The sequence below is a fragment of the Mastigoproctus giganteus genome, chromosome 11, assembly GCF_048544385.1.
Source record: "Mastigoproctus giganteus isolate SK-2022 chromosome 11, ASM4854438v1, whole genome shotgun sequence".
Lineage (NCBI taxonomy): Eukaryota > Metazoa > Arthropoda > Arachnida > Uropygi > Thelyphonidae > Mastigoproctus > Mastigoproctus giganteus.
This window is the reverse complement of record NC_143585.1, coordinates 160,734,550-160,756,522: the sequence shown is the minus strand read 5'-3', so window position 1 is coordinate 160,756,522 and position 21,973 is coordinate 160,734,550. Positions and strand designations below refer to the sequence as shown.

General features: G+C 36.4%; 1 protein-coding gene across 1 annotated transcript in view; it reads left to right on the top strand.

Moving 5' to 3' along the window:
- Ranbp16 (Ran-binding protein 16) overlaps window positions 1–21,973 on the top strand; it is a 902,587-nt gene that overhangs the window by 51,703 nt on the left and 828,911 nt on the right. Inside the window, exon 3 of the mRNA XM_090384993.1 lies at window positions 7,509–7,602. Coding sequence (XP_090241119.1) covers window positions 7,509–7,602 — 94 coding nt within the window. The remainder of the gene's footprint in view (window positions 1–7,508; window positions 7,603–21,973) is intronic.

The following is a 21,973-nucleotide window of genomic DNA, read 5'->3' as shown; positions in this document are numbered from 1 at the left end:
AACCATTATACAGCACCTATGGGAAGGATGAAACGTCTATCAGTAGCACAAGTGTGAATGGGTGCTAAGTCATGGCATGATTTTAAGACCGAAATTGTGATCATGTCCTTTAAAAAATGTGATATAATTAATGCAGTGGATGGCACTGAAGATCATTTATTGTATGAGAGTGACAGTGATGCTAGTGAAGAGGATAATGATAATTATGATGTTGAGGATAATGACAATCAAGTCAGTAATGAAACTGAAGTTGAATAATACTAAAATAAGAGTAATAACTCTATACCTTTCTTTATTGCCTTTTGGGTTTTATTTTTATTGAATTTTAAATTTCCATTGTATTAACAATAAATTTTTTTCAAAAGTTTATTTTCTTAAATTTACCGTTTTAAAATTAGGACACGTCTTCTATGCCACAGCGTCTTTAAGGCAACATACTGTAAATCTCTTTCTTTCTTTATTTTACTATTAAAATAAAGAAAATATATATTTATATATATATAATATATATATATATATATATATATATATACTATCTTTGATTTATATTAAATATTAACATAAATATGAAATTTTTAGAAATCTTCAAGTACCGTGTTAATAGACTAGAAAAGAATAGCGAAAGCTTAAAAAGCGGTACTCACCTTGAAATTAATCTGCGATGGTTTACTTAGGTAGCATGGTTAATGTTTAAGTTGAATTGTTAAATTGAAAAATTAAAAGGGAGGGAAGTATTAGAAACAGACGATACCTTAACAAAACGTACCTCCCTTTCTATAGACCATATCCTTGAACTCGCCACCCTTCTATTAGAAGCAAGATTTTTTAGATTCAACAGAAAAATCTTCCAACAAATATTTGGCTTACCAATGGGACTGGGGATTTCGGCCCCATTATCCGAAATCTACCTAGCCGCCATTGAAGGCCAAATTCTACACCCCTTTCCCCCTGAACTAAAACTATACATGCGCTATGCCGACGACATTCTTGTAATAGGCAACAGATCCATTATTGATAACCTCTTCGTAAAACTTAACTCTGTACACGATAGACTTAAATTCACCCTTGAAATTGGACAAAATAATCAGATAAATTTCCTTAATCTTACTATCTATATAACAGGCACAAAATTAAATACGAAAATTTTCAGGAAAAATAAAACACCGGCATATACTTACATTTTGCTTCTCATCACCCTCTAAACACTAAAAAGGCAGTTTTATATAACCAAATTCACAATGCACTAAAGTATAGTTCCTTACCCACTGACCTTCACAATGAAATACAGTATATTACTGACAAATTTATATCCAGAGGTTACCCCCACCAACTTATTTTAAATACAATCCTTAACGCTAAAAATAAAATTAAATCTAACACCTCAACTAAAGACAAATAAAACAAACATCCGCATAGTCCTCCCTTACCACAATGAACTAGCAGGACAGTTCCGACGCCTATTTAACAACTGATATCTCCCTTGTTTTTTCCACCTACAACAAATTAGGATCCTTCTTCAGCACCTATAAAGACACATACAAATATCCTACAAACGACCTTAATAATATTATATACCTCATTAATTGTCAACAAAACTGCAACACATGTTATATCGGAAGTACCACTACTAAATTTGGCTCATCAAAAACATCCAATACCCGTGCCTACTACCATTTCCATAGTCTCATGTCTAACCAATCTGTCACAGAACTTACAACTCATGCCCAGACTCACATGCACAACCCGCTCATCGACTCTGCCATTTCCATCATTAAACTAAAATCCAGCTACAGAATACTTCAATATGAAGCCCTAGTTATTGAATGGTACAAGCACCACTCTAACTTCAAAATTCTAAATTCTAAACTCCCCTTCAATCTTTCCCCAATTTGGAACCTCTCGAGATTAAAGTTCCCACATGTCAAAAAAGGCATCACGAGAGTATAATTTTTTATTCTTAAAATACCATGTGCGTTCTCTCCCCACACATTGCCAACTGAAGACGTTCTTTAACTAACGAAAGTCCTCGTAAAGACTATTGGCTTCACCGGATTCACTTACAGTTTTTAACTATTCTTTTCTTTTCTTTTATTTCGATGACAACCAAGGATTGGATGTGTACACTTCTATTTCCTTGCACCTATTTAACTCAGTCAACTTTTACCTACTTCCCTCCCTTTTAATTTTTCAATTTAACAATTCAACTTAAACATTAACCACGCTACCTAAGTAAACCATCGCAGATTAATTTCAAGGTGAGTACCGCTTTTTAAGCTTTCGCTATTCTTTTCTAGTATATTAACATAAATTAAATTATAATAAAGTGATTAAATAAATAAATAGTTAGGCGTTCATTAGAGGCAGTGACATGCAATTCCTCCATATGAAGCTGAAATACATCCAATGTTTTAAATAAAATAAAATAAAACATAAGCCAGTAGTATGGCAAAAACTGTAGAGCGAAAATTAACATAAAAATAATCCAAATAAACAAACGAACGAAAAAAAAAAAAAAAAGGAATAGACATAATAGTAGCCCGATAACCCCTGTATAATTTCGAGTTTTAAGTCCGATTAATAAAAACTATACAAATTTTAGAATAATGCCAATCTTTCGGAACTGGTACCTCTCTGGGGGGTACCGCTAAATTATTATATAATTGGCATTATTCTAAAATTTGTATAGTTTTTATTAATCGGACTTAAAACTCGAAATTATACAGGGGTTATCGGGCTACTATTATGTCTATTCCTTTTTTTTTTTTTTTTTTTTTTTTTTTCGTTCGTTTGTTTATTTGGATTATTTTTATGTTAATTTTCGCTCTACAGTTTTTGCCATATTACTGGCTTATGTTTTATTTTATTTTATTTAAAACATTGGATATATATATATATATATATATATATATATATATATATATATAAAAAAAATTGCCCAGTAATTAACATTTACCTGGAAAGAATCGTTAATTTAAATGCACATACTCTTAAAAGCCAGTTTTCATTCTAAGATATCCAAGGTTATGAGTACAGAAAACACAACTGCATGTTCAGAAGCCAAGATTATAATTATTACATTCACAAAATAAATTTGTACTACTTTTTATTACTGTGTATTGTGTTATTTTAAGTGGTGTAGTTTCCCTATTTTTGCACATCTCCAGTCCGTGGGGACCTGCCATGAGTCCAAGGATGCCATCATAATCATGACTAAGGGCCTGCTTATTTCCTTTGCCTACTTTAATATAACTGGATAGATCCCATCCATTCCAGGTGCCTTTGTTATGTTTAACTTCAATAATTTCTCCTCCACTTTGTTCTCAGTTATTACAATATCATATAACTCCGGTTAGAGATTGATAAGCCCCTGGCCTCACTACCCTACAGAATTCCTCATGTGTGAATGTAGATGCAAAATACTCATTCAGTTTGTCAGCTACCTAAGCAGAATCATCAACAATTGAATCTTCAATATCAAGTGGACAAATTATTATTATTATTATTATTATTATTATTATTAGCCATATGGTACAAGGAAGCCTGAGGCTTATGATGCACCAGCCAAAAAAAAAAAAAAAATTCCCTGAGAGAGAGAAGTAGAAAGGAATCACCAAGAAAGGGAAGAATGATGATATCCAGCTCAGGACTTGATTCATCCCATTCCTTCTAGAGTTTACATAAGGGCGCTTCCATAGCCAGGTGGGCAGGAGCAGCAGTGCATGGCACATGCTTCTTGATTAGACCGGGGTTCGAGCCCGTGACCACCAAATACGTAGGATGCGGAAAGGTCAGGGAATGACCACTGCATATCCCTGGAGCAATATGGCGTTAGTTGCTAATGCTCCTAAAAACCAAAATAACAAACAATATATCTACCACAGGCATCTGTGTCTCCTGATAACTTATATGCATCCCATTCCTTTCTCTTCTTTGTGACTAGTCTCATTAGTTCATCTGACATTTATTTAGGTCTAAACCTTGAACAGTATTTCTTAGTTGGTATGTATGAAAAGCCTAGTAGCTTCCAAGATTAAATCTTTGAATGCTTCCCATTTAGAATTTGCAGTTGTAACATCATCATTTCATCCCACTGTATAGAATTTAAAAACTGTAGTCATCTTTACGAAAGCAAAAACCCTTTCCTTTACCGCTGATTGTAGTTACATATTTGAGAAAATCCCTCATTCATACACTGTGGTCACTGTCACCTAGTGGTTCCTTTTTCTGCAAATTCTTAATGCATGATTAATCACTGCTGATAATCAGATCAAGAGTATTACTCCCTCTGGTTGCCTCTCGAATATGCTGCTGTAGAAAACAATCATCCATTAAATCCACAAAGTCTTGCTAGTGTGTGAGTGAACAACCCACAAGTTCCAGTCTATATATGGGAAGTTAAAATCCCCTATTATAAGACAATCTAATTCACTGGCCCCTCTGTTTCTCTGTACAGTCTTTGTACTCATCAGGGTCATTAGGCCTATAACACACTCCTACTCTCAACTTTGCTTTCCCAGTTCTTACTCACCCTTGCGCCATGAAAATCAAATCAAAATCACAGTTCTTATGTCACACCAAACTGATTCAACACTGCACTGTCCACCCATGTTAACTGGATGCACTTCCTTAGATTTGGTTTCTTAACTAAAGCAAGCATGATCCCTCCTCCCTTTCTGTCCTGTCTATCCTTTCTGTACACATTGTACTCCCCAAATTCCAGTTCTGCATTCCTTATATCTGTGTGACACCACATGTGATATCCCAACAATATCTGCCTTTGATGTCTTGAGTAGCACCTGAAATTCATCAAATTTATTTACTATATTTCTAGCATTGGTGTACATGCATGTATACATACAACTATTCTTACTCTTAGTTATCCTAACACAGCCCATGTATTTACTTGTTCCATCATGACTGTCAGCAGTCCTTGAAATCCCCAGCACCGTTCTTTCCAGACTGCTGCTGCTGAAGCAGTGCTAGAATCACATTCATCTCTCCCAGCAGCTATTGTTAATCTATTACTTCGTGAATCTCCTCAGGCTTGCAATTTTCTGACACACCTAACACTACCTCAATAGCATCAGCAAATATTTTTGCATCCTTACTATTTAAGTGTATCCTATCCCTGTAGAAACAGTCTCTCCTGTTAACAAGCAACACTCTGAGAAAAATTCTACCCCATGAGCCTTGCACAATCTCTCCAGGGCCAAATTGATTGACAAGGCTCTCATCATATACTCCCTCCTGTCATGTCTGGGAAGTATTGCAGACACTTTCAAATTTAATCCTAACTCCCAACTTTTTTTCAACGTTGACTCGTAAATTGCAACACAGCAGCAATGCTGTGTTGCCTGATGCACAAGAGTGCATTCTGGCATTGAGTTGCGCAGCTGAGAGCTTGATGGGCCCCCATTTTAATTCATTCGAGGGCATCTACCGTACTCTTCAAAGTCTCATTGATGCCTATCAGAACACTAAGTTGCTGTTTAATTTATTGACAATCTCTGCACCTGGTACAGAGAAAGACATCCTCCTTAGCTAGATCATGTCCTGCTCCAGAAAGGCTTGCAAACATTTTACAAGTTGCACATTTTTTTAGGCTGTGATGAGTTGGACAATCCCCTCCCCCTTCGGTTCTCCTCTGAGCCACAGCACTCCCGCTGCTTTGTGCACATTTTTTTTTGCTACTCTAGTCAGAGTCACGATTTCCATTTAAATACAATTTAATTAATTAACAATGAAAATTAATAAGGTTAATAAATTTAATTGATTAATTGACTCTACTATACAATAGTATACTAGGCTAATGTAGTACGTATTCCACTATCAAGAAATCTATTAGTTGACGGATCTATTAGTATATATTCGAAATCTGTTAGTCAACGGATGTCAGATGAACTAATTAGACATGTGACAGAGAAGAAAAATGCATGAGATACATATAAATTAACATGTGTACAGAAAGGATAGACAGGACAGGACAGAAAGGGAGGAGGGGTTATGCTGTTAGTTAAGAAACACATAAAATCAAAGGAAGTGCATCCAAGTGATGTTGGTGAACAATGCAATGTTGAGTCTGTTTCGTGTGACATAAGCACTGGTAAAGTAAAAATGAGAGTAGGTGTGTGTTCTAGGCCAAATGAATCTGATGAGTATAATGAGCAGTTGTGCAGAGAAATAGAATGGGACAGTAAATCAGAGTGTCTAATAATGTTGGATTTTAATTTCCCAGAGATTGACTTTAATTTGTGAGCTGGTCACTATCAAGGCTTTTGTGGATTTATTGGATGATTGTTTTCTACAGCAGCATGTTCGGGAAGCAACTAGAGGGAGTAATACTCTTGATCTGATTATCAGCAGTGATTCTTCATGCATCAAGAATCTGCAGATAACGGAACTAGGCTAACAGTACGGAACTAGGTGGCAGTGATCGCAGTGTGCTGAAGCGGGATTTACTCAAAGAGGTAACTACCATCAAGGGTAAAGGGAAGGGTTTTTGCTTTCGCAAAGGTGACTACGGTGGTCTGAGACAGTATTTAAATTCTATACAGTGGAACCAACTGATGATGTTACCAACAGCAAATTCAAAATGGGAAGCATTCAAGAATTAATCTTGGAAACTACTAGGCTTTTCATACCAACAAAGAAATATTGTTCAAGATGGATGTCAAGCCTAAATGGATGTCAGATGAACTAATTAGACATGTGACAGAGAAGAAAAATGTATGGCATACATATAAATTAACATGTGACACAGAAGCCTATGATAGATATAAGCTGGTCTGTAACCAAGTTACAAAGGAGGTTAGGCAAGTGAAGGCAGATTATGAGAAATCTTTGGCAAAGGATGCAAAGTGAAACAGCAAGGAGTTCTTTACTTATGTAAACTCTAGAAGGAAGTTGATGAATCAGATTGGTCCCCTTGATATCGATGGTTCAACTGTTGATGATCCTGCTCAGGTAGCTAACAAACTAAATGAATATTTTGCATCGACATTCACACATGAGGAGTTATTCAGGGAGGGGAATGCCAGAGGTGTATTCAACTCTGGCATTCCTTCACATGGGTTGGCCATGTGAAGAGAATGGAGGACGGAAGATTGCCTAGAGGAGCCATGGAGAAGTAAAAAGAGAGGAAGACTAAGAAGGACGTGGATAGAAGAGAACTGGTGGACGGAGATTGGAAAGATAGAAGAAAATGTAAAAAAAGAATGAAGGAATGACTTTTCGATGTTAGGTTGATGAGAATCGTAATAACAGAATAAATTCTAAGAAGAAGATGTAAATTTAAAAATTTGCCCTTTTATTGGCAAAAGTAAATTTTGTCACTCTTATTGCCTGCTGCCTGCTTGTTCATTATGCCATTCTTTCTCATTGGTTTGGACTTCTATGAGTCTTTACTGACCATTGTTTATGCTAATACTAGATTATACCATTGAACATACTGCATTTTCTTTTACATATTGTAATATTATAACAGCATATTTCTATTTTATTTTTTTTAGTCATCATATGCTCAACTTTTGGCCGCTACGACCTTGACAAAATTAGTATCTCGCAATCCAAACACACTTACTCTGCAACAAAGGCTTGATATTAGTAAGTACCTCTAGCATCAACGAAAATTTTATTATGTTAGTATTTTGTATTTTTCTTATAGTATTTTGTATTTTTCTTATAGTATTTTGTATTTTTCTTATAGTATTTATTTATTTTTTCTTTTTATTTTATTATTTTTTCCCAGACAACTTTAATTCAGTCTTTGGTAAGTGAATCTTATTGGTCGAGTAATTATAGAAATTTTGTTACAATTAAATAAATAAAAAAATTACATTTATTCATGTAACACAGATCAAGAAAAAGTTCCTACATAACTTGAAGTAATTTTTAGTTCTTGATCAATAAAATTGTTATAATTCTAACATTTTGCAAATGCCACTGGTTGGTAGAGGTTAACTAAACAAACTTCACATTTTGAGATCACTAATTTAGTTAGGTTTCATCCTTAGTTGATTAATAGATGAATGTAAACTCCATAGGTGAAGTTTACATTAGAATACAAACAGAATATTCCTTGTATTCCGTGTATGTTCTTTTCCACATATGCTTTATGTTGTGTATGACAGGTATTTGAAACGTTTTTTGTCTACTAGTGAAAGAATGAAGCAGTACGGAAATGAATCAACTTTTATTCAATAATGTTAATTCTCTAAGGGCTATAAACTTGATGCAGTGAGTCCTCATTTTTTTCTAGATTCCATTACATAACAGCTACTGTCTTCTAATCATTCTTTGATACTGCAGTTAACCTAATGTTATATGCAGTATATGTTGAGAAGATGGTTTACCCTTGGAAAGAAACATTAGAAAGGTCTGCACTTTGTCCCAAAGTATAGACCTTTCAAGTGTTTTTTTCAGTCCAAGAAACTGGTTGTAATCTGAAAGGGCATTATCTGAAAAATTGGTTTGGTGTGACAACGGTTCATAACCTAAATCATACATTGGCTCTCCATGGTTACCTGAGCCTTCTGAGTGGAGCAGCTATCGTACACAAGGAGAATTCATTTGGAGGGTTTCCTCTTGATATTTGGCCTTTAACTGCTCTTGAAATTTCAGTAGCAAAGAATATTCGTCCATGCTGGATTTAACTTTTTGAAGGTAATCAAGAAATATAATCTCATCTTTGTCACAAAAAACTGATGTATCTCATTTGCTTATGATATTCTTCAGAGTTTCTTGTGGCAAGGAGATCCTTCATGCTGCCATGCAAGGGACTGTTGGTTTCTGGATCATGATAATGAATTTGTTTCATTCATGGTTACCAATTGTCTAACAACGTATGTGAATTCATCCTTTCCCCCCATCTTTGTTGATCTTGCATCTACATTCAAGTCTTTTGGTGCATTTTTGCTGAAATTTTTTTCAGTCTCAGTTCTCTGTGGACAGTGTGATGGACTTGTTCACAAGATATGCAATGTCTTGGTACTTGTTCAGTGAATCAACAGAGTTGAAGCCAGTGAATTAACATATGGGACTGTTAATTCTTCTGCTGTACAAAGAAGATATTAATTGAGAAGAGTAAAGAAGTGCTTGGTGTGCAGTGAACATTGAGAAAAGAAATTTTCATAATTAAAAGTATATATGTTATTACTTATAATCTTAGTAGTAGTAGTAATGAAGGCATGTGATGCAAGCTTATGTAGCACCAGCCAAAAAAAAAAAAATAATAATTTCACACATCCATTCCCTCTAAAAGTATCCAGTTCTTCCTTGAATTTATTTAAGCTGTCAACTTCTGCAACGACAGTTGGAAGTTTGTTCCAGAAATTAACCACCCACTGGCTAAAGGCAAATTTCTGCACTTCTATTCTACAGCTGTCTTTCCTCAGTTTCAGTTTATGCCACCTCAGGCTTGTAGCCTGAGCAAGAGGAAGAATCCCATCAGCATTGAGCCTGCCCAATCCAATCAAGGCCTTATACACCTCAGTCAGATCCTTTTGCAGGTGCCTAATCTCTAGATGCTGCAATTTTCAGAACTTAAGCCTTTCTTTGTAAGAGCACCCTTTGTTCCTCTCACCAGTCTTCTTGTCCTTCTCTATACTCACTCTAGCAACTCTACATCCTTTTCCTGAAATAAGGCTTCAAGACCTGTACACAGTACTCACGGTGTAGCCTGGCCACTGCCTTATACAAAGGGATAATAATCTTTTTTTATTTTTTTTTTATTTTGCGGCATCCCTACTCAATATATATATATATATATATATATATATATATAATATTAAAAATATCAATGTTATATGATAATTATTACAATAATATAATTATTAAAATTACATTTCATAATACAAATTATATATATTCAGTATATAATTTTATTCTTTATATAGAGGTACTAAGTAAACATCAATTATAGATGACCGCAAAATTAAAAAAGATACTGTGCACCTTTTTATAATGAAATAAACATATAAATTAAAAAATAATAATAAGTTTAAGTAACTTAAACCCAAATTACGTGGCACCCTTGGAATGTTGTTGCAGCACCCCGGTTGAAAACCACGCTTATATCATTGACAATACCCCAAGACCTGCTCTGGCAGCCTGTCTGCATTGCTCAGAAAACTTCATATCTGACTGCCAGATTACTCTCAGATCTTTTTCATTTTCTACCACCCTAAGTGTAGTACACACATTTGGTACGTTTCTTTGGGATTATTTATACCCATATGCAGTACTCTGCATTTGTCAATGTTAAACTTCAGTTGCCACTTCTCAGCCCATCTGCCCAAATTTTCTAGACCCTGTTGAAGTAGCATGCTGTCATTAACAACCCTGCCAACCTTTGTATCATCTGCAAACTTTGACATTAAGCCTGATATACCTTCATCAATATCATTGATAAATATACAAAACAACAGTGGGCCCAACACCAAAATAATTTAGTATTTAAATCTCTGAAATTGAAATTAAATGAATGGAAATGAATTGTATATTGTAGGTGAGTTTAAAATTTCATTATTCTTGGAGGAAAACTGATGAACTCAAAGGATGACTTGTGTCTATAAATAAATTTGATGTGCACATTTATTTGTGCATCAAATAAATGTGTAAATTAAAAGTGTTTAACTGACTTCGGAAAAAAAAAAAAAAAAAAAAAAAAAAACAATTATTTAAGGGGAATTATGTAGAAAGCCATTCTACATGTAAGTTTGAATGATTAATGATTAACATTAATGTTAAAACTTTTGCCATTTGTTACATGATGTGCAGCAATATCGAGTAAAAAGAATTCATGTCTTAAAATAAGAAGTAAATGCTCATTTTATCATTGCATAGGATATGTTTACTATTGAAGAGTGAGCTTCACTCGAAACAGTTAGATTGTGACCTGAAAATGTGAGTGGCAGAAATTTAACTCATGTAGGGCACCACTGCAAGAGCATGATAGGAAAAAAATTTTTTTATATATCTATAAAAAATTAAGCTTTAAGTAAGACTCCTATGTAGCCAAAGTATATGGTTTATAGTATGATAATAACTAATCATAAGTAAAGAAACAGTGTTGTGAATTTAGTTGGACAATTTGAGACAAAATTCAAATAAAATACTAATATTTAATGACTATATAAATATTCCTTTGTATGTTCAAAAGTAAAGTTGTGGCTTTCAAGTGATTATAATGTACAGTAGGACATAAAGGTGCCACATTTTATTCCAAAGCATGTCTGAGCTAAACATACGATATTTAAGTTAGATCGTATGTATAGCTTAGCTTAATTTTCAGCACTCACCTCTGAAAATTAAGCTATACATACGATCTAGTTATTACATTACAGCACATAAGGACTCCTTAAAAATCAAGATATTTAAGTTATCAATTTTTTAAAAGAGGAAGCTAGAATTTTGCCTATTAAAGTTGATGAGAAAGCCGCTTTGAATTTGCTTACTAAGCATCGAATCATTTAATGCTTAGTTAGAAAATTTGATCTATATTCAAAATATAGAAATGCAATCTTAGATTACATATGTGCCTAATCTCCAGACGCTGCAATTTGCAGAACTTAAGCCTTTCTTTGTAAGAGCCGTAAACTGTGCCAAGAGGCTTCTGGAGATTGACTCAAATCTGCCGAGCAGAACATCACTAACTACAGAGGACATCTGTACCGCCCTCAACCTATGCTTATCAGGCAGCATCATCACCTTCAGGGATTCCTTATACAAGTAAGTGCATGGTACTGCCATGGGCACTCCTGTCAGCTCCGTCATGGCCAACATCGCCATGGAGGAATTGGAAGAACAGGTATTCCTGAATTCATCAGTGCCTATTACATCATGGTGCAGATACGTTGATGACATCTTCACTGTCATCCCATGTGGTTCTGAAGCAACGTTACCGGAGTACCTCAATTCGTTGTCAGTGTTCATCCAGTTCACTATAGAGTTGGAAGTTGATGGGTCCCTTCCGTTCTTAGATGTCCTTGTAAAACGTGTGGCCCCATACCTGTAAACCTTGGTATACTGTAAGCCAGTGTGGTGCAGACAGTTTACCAACTATAGATAAGGCCACTTCCCTAGCCATCTCAACAGCACCGCCCGCACCCTATTCTCCTGTGCTTGGAGCCATTCCAGCTCAGATGAAGCTAGTCATACTGAGATTTCCAGAGTGAGAACAGACCTTGTCAGTTGTGGCTATCCAACCCACATATTAGATAAATGCTTATTGCAAGCGCAGGAGATCTCAATCCACCCGAGACCATTATCAACGTATGACAATATACCTACCGCCTACATCCCCTACTATCCAGACATGTCGGGCCAGATTTCAAAAATCCTCCAGGAATACCGCATAAAATGCATGCAACTACCCAGTAGAAGCTTACGTTCTCTGGTTTCTAACGTGAAGACTCCGATCACCCCTCTTTTGCGCAGTGGTGTGGTATACTGCATAACTTGCAAAGATTGTGTCAGCTGCTACACAGGGGAGAGTTCGAGACGCCTTCAAGGCCACCTTGCAGATCACGACAGGTCAATTTGCCTTGGTTGAGACTGACAAATATGCAATCGCAGAACACTTCTGGTCGACCCACCATGACCTTAACCCCAAGCACGGTATGAAGTACCAATCCCGACACTTTCGCCTCTGGCTAGAGGCGAAAGTGTCGGGATTGGTACTTCATACCGACACTTTCGCCTCTGGCTAGAGTCACTTAACATCTCGTGCAATTCAAGAAATATGAATCGCTGCAAGGGCACAAGGCTACACCCTATCTTAGAGGCAGTTATCTTGAAACTGGATAAACGTTGGCAGCAAATCCACACACATCCGTGCAACAACGAGTAGCATCTTAGTAGTTGAATGTTTAATCTCATGCACACATCACTGCTTGCACAACTCTGTATCTGTTAAATTTGTCAATAATGTCTTTATCGCATTACAATTTGCTGATGAAGGGGTCCATTTAACCCTGAAAGCTACATGTCATTTATCGTTTATTACATGTTTTCTGGAAAGCAGTCTCCTGTCTTTTATTGTCCAAACATAAGAACAATAACAGGTTTTCCACTGGAACATATGAAGTTAGAATGATTGAGGATGAATGTACTGTGAATTCCTTGTTTGAATAACCAAAAACCTGCAGTGAATAGGGGAAACCCCAGTTGGGATTTTTTTTGTTTGTAGTTGAGTTGGCATAGTGTTTCAGGACTTAATTATAAATCACAAATGTTTAGCAAAATTGCATTAATCATTTCAAAAAAATTAAGTCGTTTTCTGTGATTACAGCAATTTGACAGAAGTATTCTTTAGTTCAAAAAGTCGTAAAATAAAGTTCAATGAATCTTCCATATAAAAAATTCACAATTTAACATGTTTTCTGCTTTTACTCATATGCATAAAATGGCCATTACTCGTACGAGCAATCATTCTAAAGCAGTCAGTCAAGAAGTGCCATACTTGTAAGGGCACATGAAAAGTATGGTATACTGATTAAATGCTTTGCAGTAATTCTTGTTATTTGATACATATAAATTAATGGGTGACATGGATGCCTATGATAGATATAAGCTAGTCTGTAACCAAGTCACAAAGGAGGTTAGGCAGGCAAAGGCAGATTACGAGAAATCTTTGGCAAAGGATGCAAAGAAAAACAGCAAAGAGTTCTTTACTTATGTAAACTCTAGAAGGAAGGGGATGAATAAGATTGGTCCACTTGATATCGATGGTTCAACTGTTGATGATCCTGCTCAGGTAGCTAACAAACTAAATGAGTATTTTGCATCTACATTCACACATGAGGAGTTATTCAGGGAGGGGGAATGCCAGAGGTGAGTTAAACTCTGGCAGTGAGCTAGATGATTTTGTAATAACTGAGAAGAAAGTGGAGGAGAAATTGTTGAAGATAAACATAAAAAAAGGCACCTGGAGTGGATGGAATTTATCCAGTTATATTAAAGGAGGCAGTAGAGGAAGTAAGCAAACCCTTAGCAATAATTATGCGAGCTTCTTTGGACTCGGGGGGGGGGGGGGGGAGGTACCCATGGACTGGAGATGTGCAAATGTGACCCCAATTCACAAAGGAGGAACAAAGGGTGACACAAGTAATTATAGACCTGTTACTTTAACTTCTGTTCTAGGAAAATTAACGGAGGCACTGGTTAAAGAAGCACTGCAGGATCATCAGTTATAGCTCGGACACAGCATGGTTTTGTTAAGAGAAAGTCTTGCCCGACAAATTTGATTGAATACTATGATGTGGTCACAAAGGAACTGGATGCAGGGAATAACTTTGATATCATGTATTTGGATCTTAGAAAGGCTTTTGATACTGTTGCACATGGAAGACTGCTGAACAAATTGGAGCAGTGTGGCATTGGAGGCAAATTGCTGCTCTGGATAAAGGGATGGTTGAGTGGGAGATGACAGAGAGTGGTAATCAATGGACACTGCTCATCGTGGACTAACGTTATTAGTGGAGTCCCTCAGGGTTCAGTGTTGGGTCCATTGTTATTTTCTGTATTTATAAATGATATTGATGATGGTATATCAAGCTTAATGCTCAAGTTTGCAGACGATATGAAGGTTGGCAGGGTTATTAAGGACACTGATGACAGTACGCTGCTGGAACAGGATCTAGAAAAGTTGAGCAGATGGACTGAGAGGTGGCAAATGAAGTTTAACGTTGACAAATGTAAAGTACTACATATGGAAAGCAGTAACCAGAATAAGGTATCAACTCTGTGGTACTACACTGACAGTGGTAGAGAACGAAAAGGACCTGGAGGTAATTGTGCAGGCAGATATGAAGTTTTCTGAGCAGTGCAGATGGTCTGCAAGAGTAGTTCATGGTGTGTTGTCAATGATATACAGGAATTTTTCTAGCAAGGATAAGGAGGATTATCCCCCTTGTATAAGGCAATGGTCATGCCACACTTTGAGTACTGTATACAGGTCTGGAGGTTTCATTTTAAGAAGGATGTAGAGCTGTTGGAACGAGTACAGAGAAGAGCAACAAGATTAATGAATGGAACAAAGTGTTGCTCTTATGAAGAAAGGCTTAAGTTTTGCAAATTACAGTGTCTGGAGACTAGGCACCTGTGAAGTGATCTGATTGAGGTGTATAAAGCTTTGAATGGTTTGAGCATGCTCAATGCTGATGGGATTTTTCCTCTTGTTTAGAATAATCACCTGAGAGGGCATAAATTCAAATTGAGGAAAGACAGATGTACGATAGATGTGTGGAAGTTTGCCTTTAGCGAGCAGGTAGTTGGTTGGTGGAACAGATTTCCATTCTTTGTTGTGGAAGTTGATAGCCTAAATAAATTTAAGGCTGAGCTGGACAGATATTCGGAACGAACAGAGGGGTGAAATGGGAGCGGGTTTTTTTTTTTTTTTTTTTTGCTGATGCTGCATAAGCTTGCTTTCTTGCATCATATGCCTCTGCTAATGCTAATTTGTTAATGATCTTTGCTTGTGTTGACATTAGTTTATCGACATTAATAAACTTTTTATAAAATTTTAAGATATGTTCTGATATACAGCTCAACAGAAGAGTAAGTGTTCATTTTAGCAATGATTTTTCCAAATTTAATTTTCAAACATGGTATATGAATTTTCAGAATGTTGGGGACGTTGGAATTTTAATTTTTTTTTTCCATATTCCAAAAATTATGGCACATTGAATCGACTTTCAGATTTAGAATAGCAGCGAGTGTGTTAATGTATGGATAAATGTACATAAGTGCTAATGGTAAAAAGAAACACAGTGAAGTTTGCACCAGCCAGAATTTATAAACTAAAAAACTGAAAATACATATCCATCTTTCCTTGGCATCAGAATTTTGAGAAATATCCACCTTTAGCTGCAAAGCTTTAGAACTGTGTTTTTCTGGCATTGTACAGACAGCAGTCCCAGAATTTTCTTTAAAATTAACAACTCATTAATGCCTATCATATGCTCCATTGGATAAACTGGCATGTTGTTATGAAATATAATAAACTGCATTTAAATTCATGAGCAAGTACACCTTGCCTAAAGTGCATAGAGGCCCTATAAATTTAAGAATTAAAATATATGTCAATGACTGATTTTAATCAGTCATTGACATATATTTCGTTAATTATTGACATAAATTTCGTTAATTATTGACATATATTGACATAAATTTCGTTCTTTGAATACTGTTTTCACTTACAATTTGCATCATTAATTTGAATTTGAACAGATTAAATTAATTTTACTTTTGGCACAATTTTATTTATGCAGGGTGTGCCCACCTCAACTTTGATATTTATGTGTGCTGTTAAAATTGCAAAAATTTATTGAAATGTGCTGGCTTTGCTGTGTGTTTTTTAGTGATGCTCATTGTACCACACAATGAATCTGGCTACTATGGGAACATTTCACATCCCATATGAGGAAGAAATATGATACCACATGCACAGTATCATTTATGATGCAGAAAATGTGGTATTGGCCCAGTTCACCTTGTGTTTGCTACAGTTGCCATGCGACCTGAGTTGTTGTGTATGAACATAATTATCAGTAAGCAATTGTAGCATGTCATAATTCTTATTTATTTTAATTTTTAGAGAATTACTAGGAAACATGTACAAACAAACTGAAAATAACATTTCATTTGTGTTGAGCTAAATGGTTGTCAGCTTGCATCTGTTCTTAAGAATTCGTCCATCAAATTTGAGCTTTATATATTTTTTTATGATATTTGTGATGGTCCCTTGAGTCGCATTGTTCTGCCTTTGATGTCTTATTGACTGTAAATAGTTTTTAAATCTCCCGAGACTATAAAAAGATCTTTCAGCAATGGTATGATGGGTACTAGTGTGATAAGTAATGCCATTTTGGTCAACACTTCAAAAATATATTTCTCAGTTTTCATTAAGTTGACCAGATCTCCAAAATTATGGACTAGGAATTTTTTTTCTGAAAAGGTTCAAGTTTCACATAAAAAAAAATGTGTGGAACTTCAACAAAGATGAAAATTTCCACTTTGTTTATGAATTCAATGGTTTCCTTTTTTGCATCTTGAGCTAAGTCATGAAACAGTTCATATATATTTCAATGGTAGCTTTTGGGAATTTCATATTGAGGTACAAGAGATGTATAGTAGACTGTCAAAATAGCGGCATCCCAAATAACGGAACATTTGAACTAACAGCACATTGAGATCGGATGTTTGCATACAGCCAGGGGTGTGCTGGTGAATTTTTAACAGCCGACTCTCTAAGAAAAAATAGGAGTACCGATGATTTGAATCGATTTAAATTGTGGCCTCCACTGCTAGGTGGCACCACAAGTCTCCCACGATCCTTGGCAGGCCAGACTGTTATTTGTTATTTTTTAAAATAAATAAATACATATGTCCAGTAAAATATTTTTAATACACATTTAATTATAAATGGTTTGTAGCTTTCAAGGTTAAATGGGCCTCTTCGTCAGCAAATACTAACAGAATGAGTATTTAGAGACAAAATTTTAAAGAATACAGTTGTGCATGCAATGAGGCATGCGTGGGCACGAGGTTGACCATTCAACCACTAGCTTGGTGTTCATTGTTGCTGCATGGACGTGTGTGGTTATGCTTCCAGCACTTATCTAATCTCAAAACAGTTGCTCTCAAGATAGGGTGTAGTCTCATTTCCTTGCTGCAGTTCATAGTTCTTGAATTACATGATATATTAAGTGACTCTAGCCAGAGTAGGTGGCGAAAGTGTCGGGACTGGTCAATCACTTCATAGTCACGCTTGGGATTAAGGCCATGGTGGGTCGACCAGAAGTGTTCTGCGATTGCGGATTGGTCAGTCTCAGCAAGGCGAATCGATCTGAAGTGCTCTGCAAGGCGGTCTTGAAGGCATCTCGAGGTCTCCCCTATGTAGCATCTGTTACAATCTTTGCAGGTTATGTGGTATACTACATCGCTGTGCAAGGGAGGGGCGACTGGAGTCTTCACGTTGGTAACCAGAGAACACAAGTTTCTACCAGGTAGCTGTACACATTTTATGTTGTATTCTTAAAGGATTTTTGAAATCTGACCTGACATGTCCGGATAGTAGGGAATGGAGGCGGTAGGTACATTTTCACGAGTTGATGGTGGTCTCGGGTGGATCGCGAGCTCCTGTGCTTGCAATAAGCACTTGTCCAATATGTGGGTTGGATAGTCACAATTGACCAAGTCTGTTCTCACTCTGGAAATCTCGTTGCACCTAGCTTCATCTGTGCTGGAGTGGCTCCAAGCCCGAGAGAACAGGGTGCGGGTGGTGCTGTTGTGATGGCTTTGGGCGTGGCCAGATCTGTAGTTGGTGAACTGACTGCACCCCATTGGCTTGTGGTATACTGAGGTTTCCAGGTGTGGGCCCATGCATTTTACCAGGACATCCAAGAATGGAAGGAATCCTAACTCTAAACTGAATTGGATGAACACAGACAAGGAATTGAGGTACTCCAGTAACTCCTCCACTTGGGATGACAGTGAAGAGATTATCGACGTATGTGCACCATGTTGTAATAGGTACAGGTGGGTTCAGGAATATCTGTTCTTCCAATTCTTCCATGGCGATTTGGCCATGACGGAACTAACAGGAGTGCCCATGGCAGTGCTGTGCACTTGCTTGTATAAGGAAAATCCAAAGGTAATGACTCTCCCGATAAACACAGGTTGACGCGGTACAGATGTCATCAGTGGACAGTGAAGTTCTGTTCGTTAGGTCTGGGTCATTCTTCAGAAGCCTCTTGGTGCCTCTTTATCACTCATAGCCTGTTGGACAGGAAGTGATGTAAACATGGACACTACATCGAATGACGCCTTAATCTCGTTGTCAGAGATTGAGAGCTCTTTAATAAGATGATTGAACTCACTGTTATTAATGACAGTATGAATGGTATTTTCTACAAGAGGTGTGAGGAGTCGTGCAATATATTTAGATAGTTCATATGTAGGTGCATATTGTGAATGCCTTCACAATGAGTTGCTATGGTATTGTACTACCTGGAATAAATAAAATTTCACCAGTGGAGAAGACTACCGTTATTTATTCTCAGCGGATGCCACTACCCAGACGACACTGTTTCAAAGCTTGTTGGCTTCTCTTCGGTGGGTGGGCAGGTACCATGGTGTTGCAATAGTGACAACCCAGTTATGGAGTATAACTTCACAATATGAGAGATGCCTGATGGTGTGCAGTGATATAGACTACAAAATATTTAAGGGCAAAGGCCTCATGCAATAAAGGTAGAATGACTAACATGTAGGTTAGTCATTCTACCTTGTGACTAACCTGTTAGTGTAAAATATTTAAAATATTTTATAGTCTATATCACTGCACACCATCAGGCATCTCTTATATAGTGAAGTTATACTTCATAACTGGGTTGTCACTATTGCAACACCAGGGTACCTGCCCACCCACCGAAGAGAAGCCAACAAGCTTTGTTAAATGGTGCCGTCTGGGTAGTGGTATCCGCTAAGAATAAATAACAGTATTCTTCTCCACTGGTGAAGTGTTATTTATTTGAGGTAGTACAATACCATGACAACTCGTTGTGAAGGCATTCACAATATGAGATATAACCGAAACGATGCCAATATAATTAATTAATTTAACTACTTTGGTAGATAGCTACGTTAAAATGATGCTTTTGCATTAACCTACATGTTAGTCATTCTACTTCGTAGCATAAGGCCTTTGCCCTTAATTATTTTATAGTCTATATCACTGCACACCATCAGGCATCTCATATTGTGAAGTTATACTTCATAACTGGGTTGTCACTATTGCAACACCAGGATACCTACCCACCCACCGATGAAGGGCCAACAAGCCTTGAAACGGTGCCGCCTGATGTCCACCGAGTTTCCGAGAATAGGTAACAACAATCTTCTCTACTGGGGAAGTGTTGCCTATTCGAGGAATTTATGAGCTTTTGAGTAGTGTGAGTTGAAGGAGTAACTGTCCCTTTCTTCCTTCTATGGCATTTCCTTCCTCTACCTCTCCTACTATTAGCTTCCTACATCTTTTTTGCTTTCCTAAGTTTAATAGGAATAGTATGAGGATAACAGAGATCTTTATCCCATACCATATTTCAAACGGGTGCGTCTGGGTGGTGGTATCCGCTGAGAATAAATAACAGTAGTCTTCTCCACTGGTGAAGTATTATTTATTCGAGGTAGTACAATACCATGGCAACTCGTTGTGAAGGCATTCACAATATGAGATATAACCGAAACGATGCCAATATAATTAATTAATTTAACTACTTTGGTAGATGGCTACCTTAAAATGATGCTTTTTCACTAACCTACGTGTTAGTCATTCTACCTCGTAGCATGAGGCCTTTGCCCTTAAATATTTTATAGTTAAAAAAATAAAAATAAATAAATAAATAAAAAGTACCTATGTACAATGTCTACTATTAGCTAAGTGAGTACGATCACCCCCTCTTGGGGAACTTAATCAGAAAATTGAAAACTATAAATATCACTCCATTACATTAATTAACACCATTTCAAAAGTATTACTATTGGTCCACAGCAACCAGACACACTTGTCCAGTCATTATATAGGACTCAACTACATTGCCTCTTAATAACACACTATGATTATCTGATCCTACACAACCAGATTTCAGCATCAAACTCAGAAGGCTAATGGCAAGGTGCTACTATGTACAAACATAGATAGCACCTTGTCACCATTTTACAATTCAATATCATATTTACAACATGCATAGCCAACTTTTCTTCAGTGCACAAAACCGCTGTCATTATCCTGATAGTCTTTACAAGTCACATGTTGACAGGAACCACACTCTATTCAAGAACCACTAACACAACCAACAGACAACCTCTCTGTTAAATCTACTAAATCCAATTTGATATTTATAACAAATAATCTACAAAACAAAACATCATTGCCATTGTGGAACCAACATATTTACTTAAGAAAAGAAAACTAAGGACTTATTTACAGAAAACATATTTAATGGACAAAGTATAATAGTTCTTGTCCTAGAACAAAACCCTGGATTACTTGGCATTAACTCTTTACAGATCAACTCCAATTAGTCTCTTCCTATATGCAAACAATTTATCTGCAAAATTAGAAAAGGCTAGGAAATTTTCTTTATCATTGACAAAACATGGTAGGTCATCTTCATTATACACTTCTGTAAGAAGCTGTAAACTATTTCTTAAGTCCAGTGCTTTTTTTGAGATGGTACGCAGCGGTACGGCGTACCAGCACCTTTATTAACAGTGACTTGTGACATTTGGATGCAGTCTACTTTGAAATTTGTAATATTCCGTAAATTTTTTCACATGTTTACCTACTATTCAAATAGCGTAAAGTTATTTAACTAAATTTGCATTTTTCTCTGTCTATTGTTAAGATATTTTCTATATAAAACTTTATAACCATTTTTAGAATTCTACATTACTCAATCAGACTTCTGCTTAATGAACTCCTTTTATAACATTTTTTTAAAAAAGTTTCCTTGGAAATTACATTTAAAATAGTTTCTGTTGAGTGAAGAAAAGTTTCATATAATGAACAGCTTAGGACAAACTTAACTGGGTATGCACTGTTCATACTTCTGGCCTTCAGGCAATTTAGGAAATTAGTGCTACTGCTAAGCAAGAATTTTGCGTGGGCTACAAAACTAAATGTATTGTCCATCGTTATTCCAAGATATATGTTCTTACAATTTTAATGGATTGATTATTAAATTTTACATTGGGGGGGGGGTCTGTCTGTTCAGGTTCAAATAACCTTTCAAAAGCATTTGTAAGTAGAAATCTGTAGTTTGTGCACGCTACACCAACCAGCAAGGTCTCCCAAGATTTCGTTCGCATGTTCTTCTAGTTACCTACGAGACTCTCCAAAAACAAATAAGATCAAATGATCAGCATATGCCGCCATCAAAATTTTGTCACGCTGCACCCCGAGCCACCCATC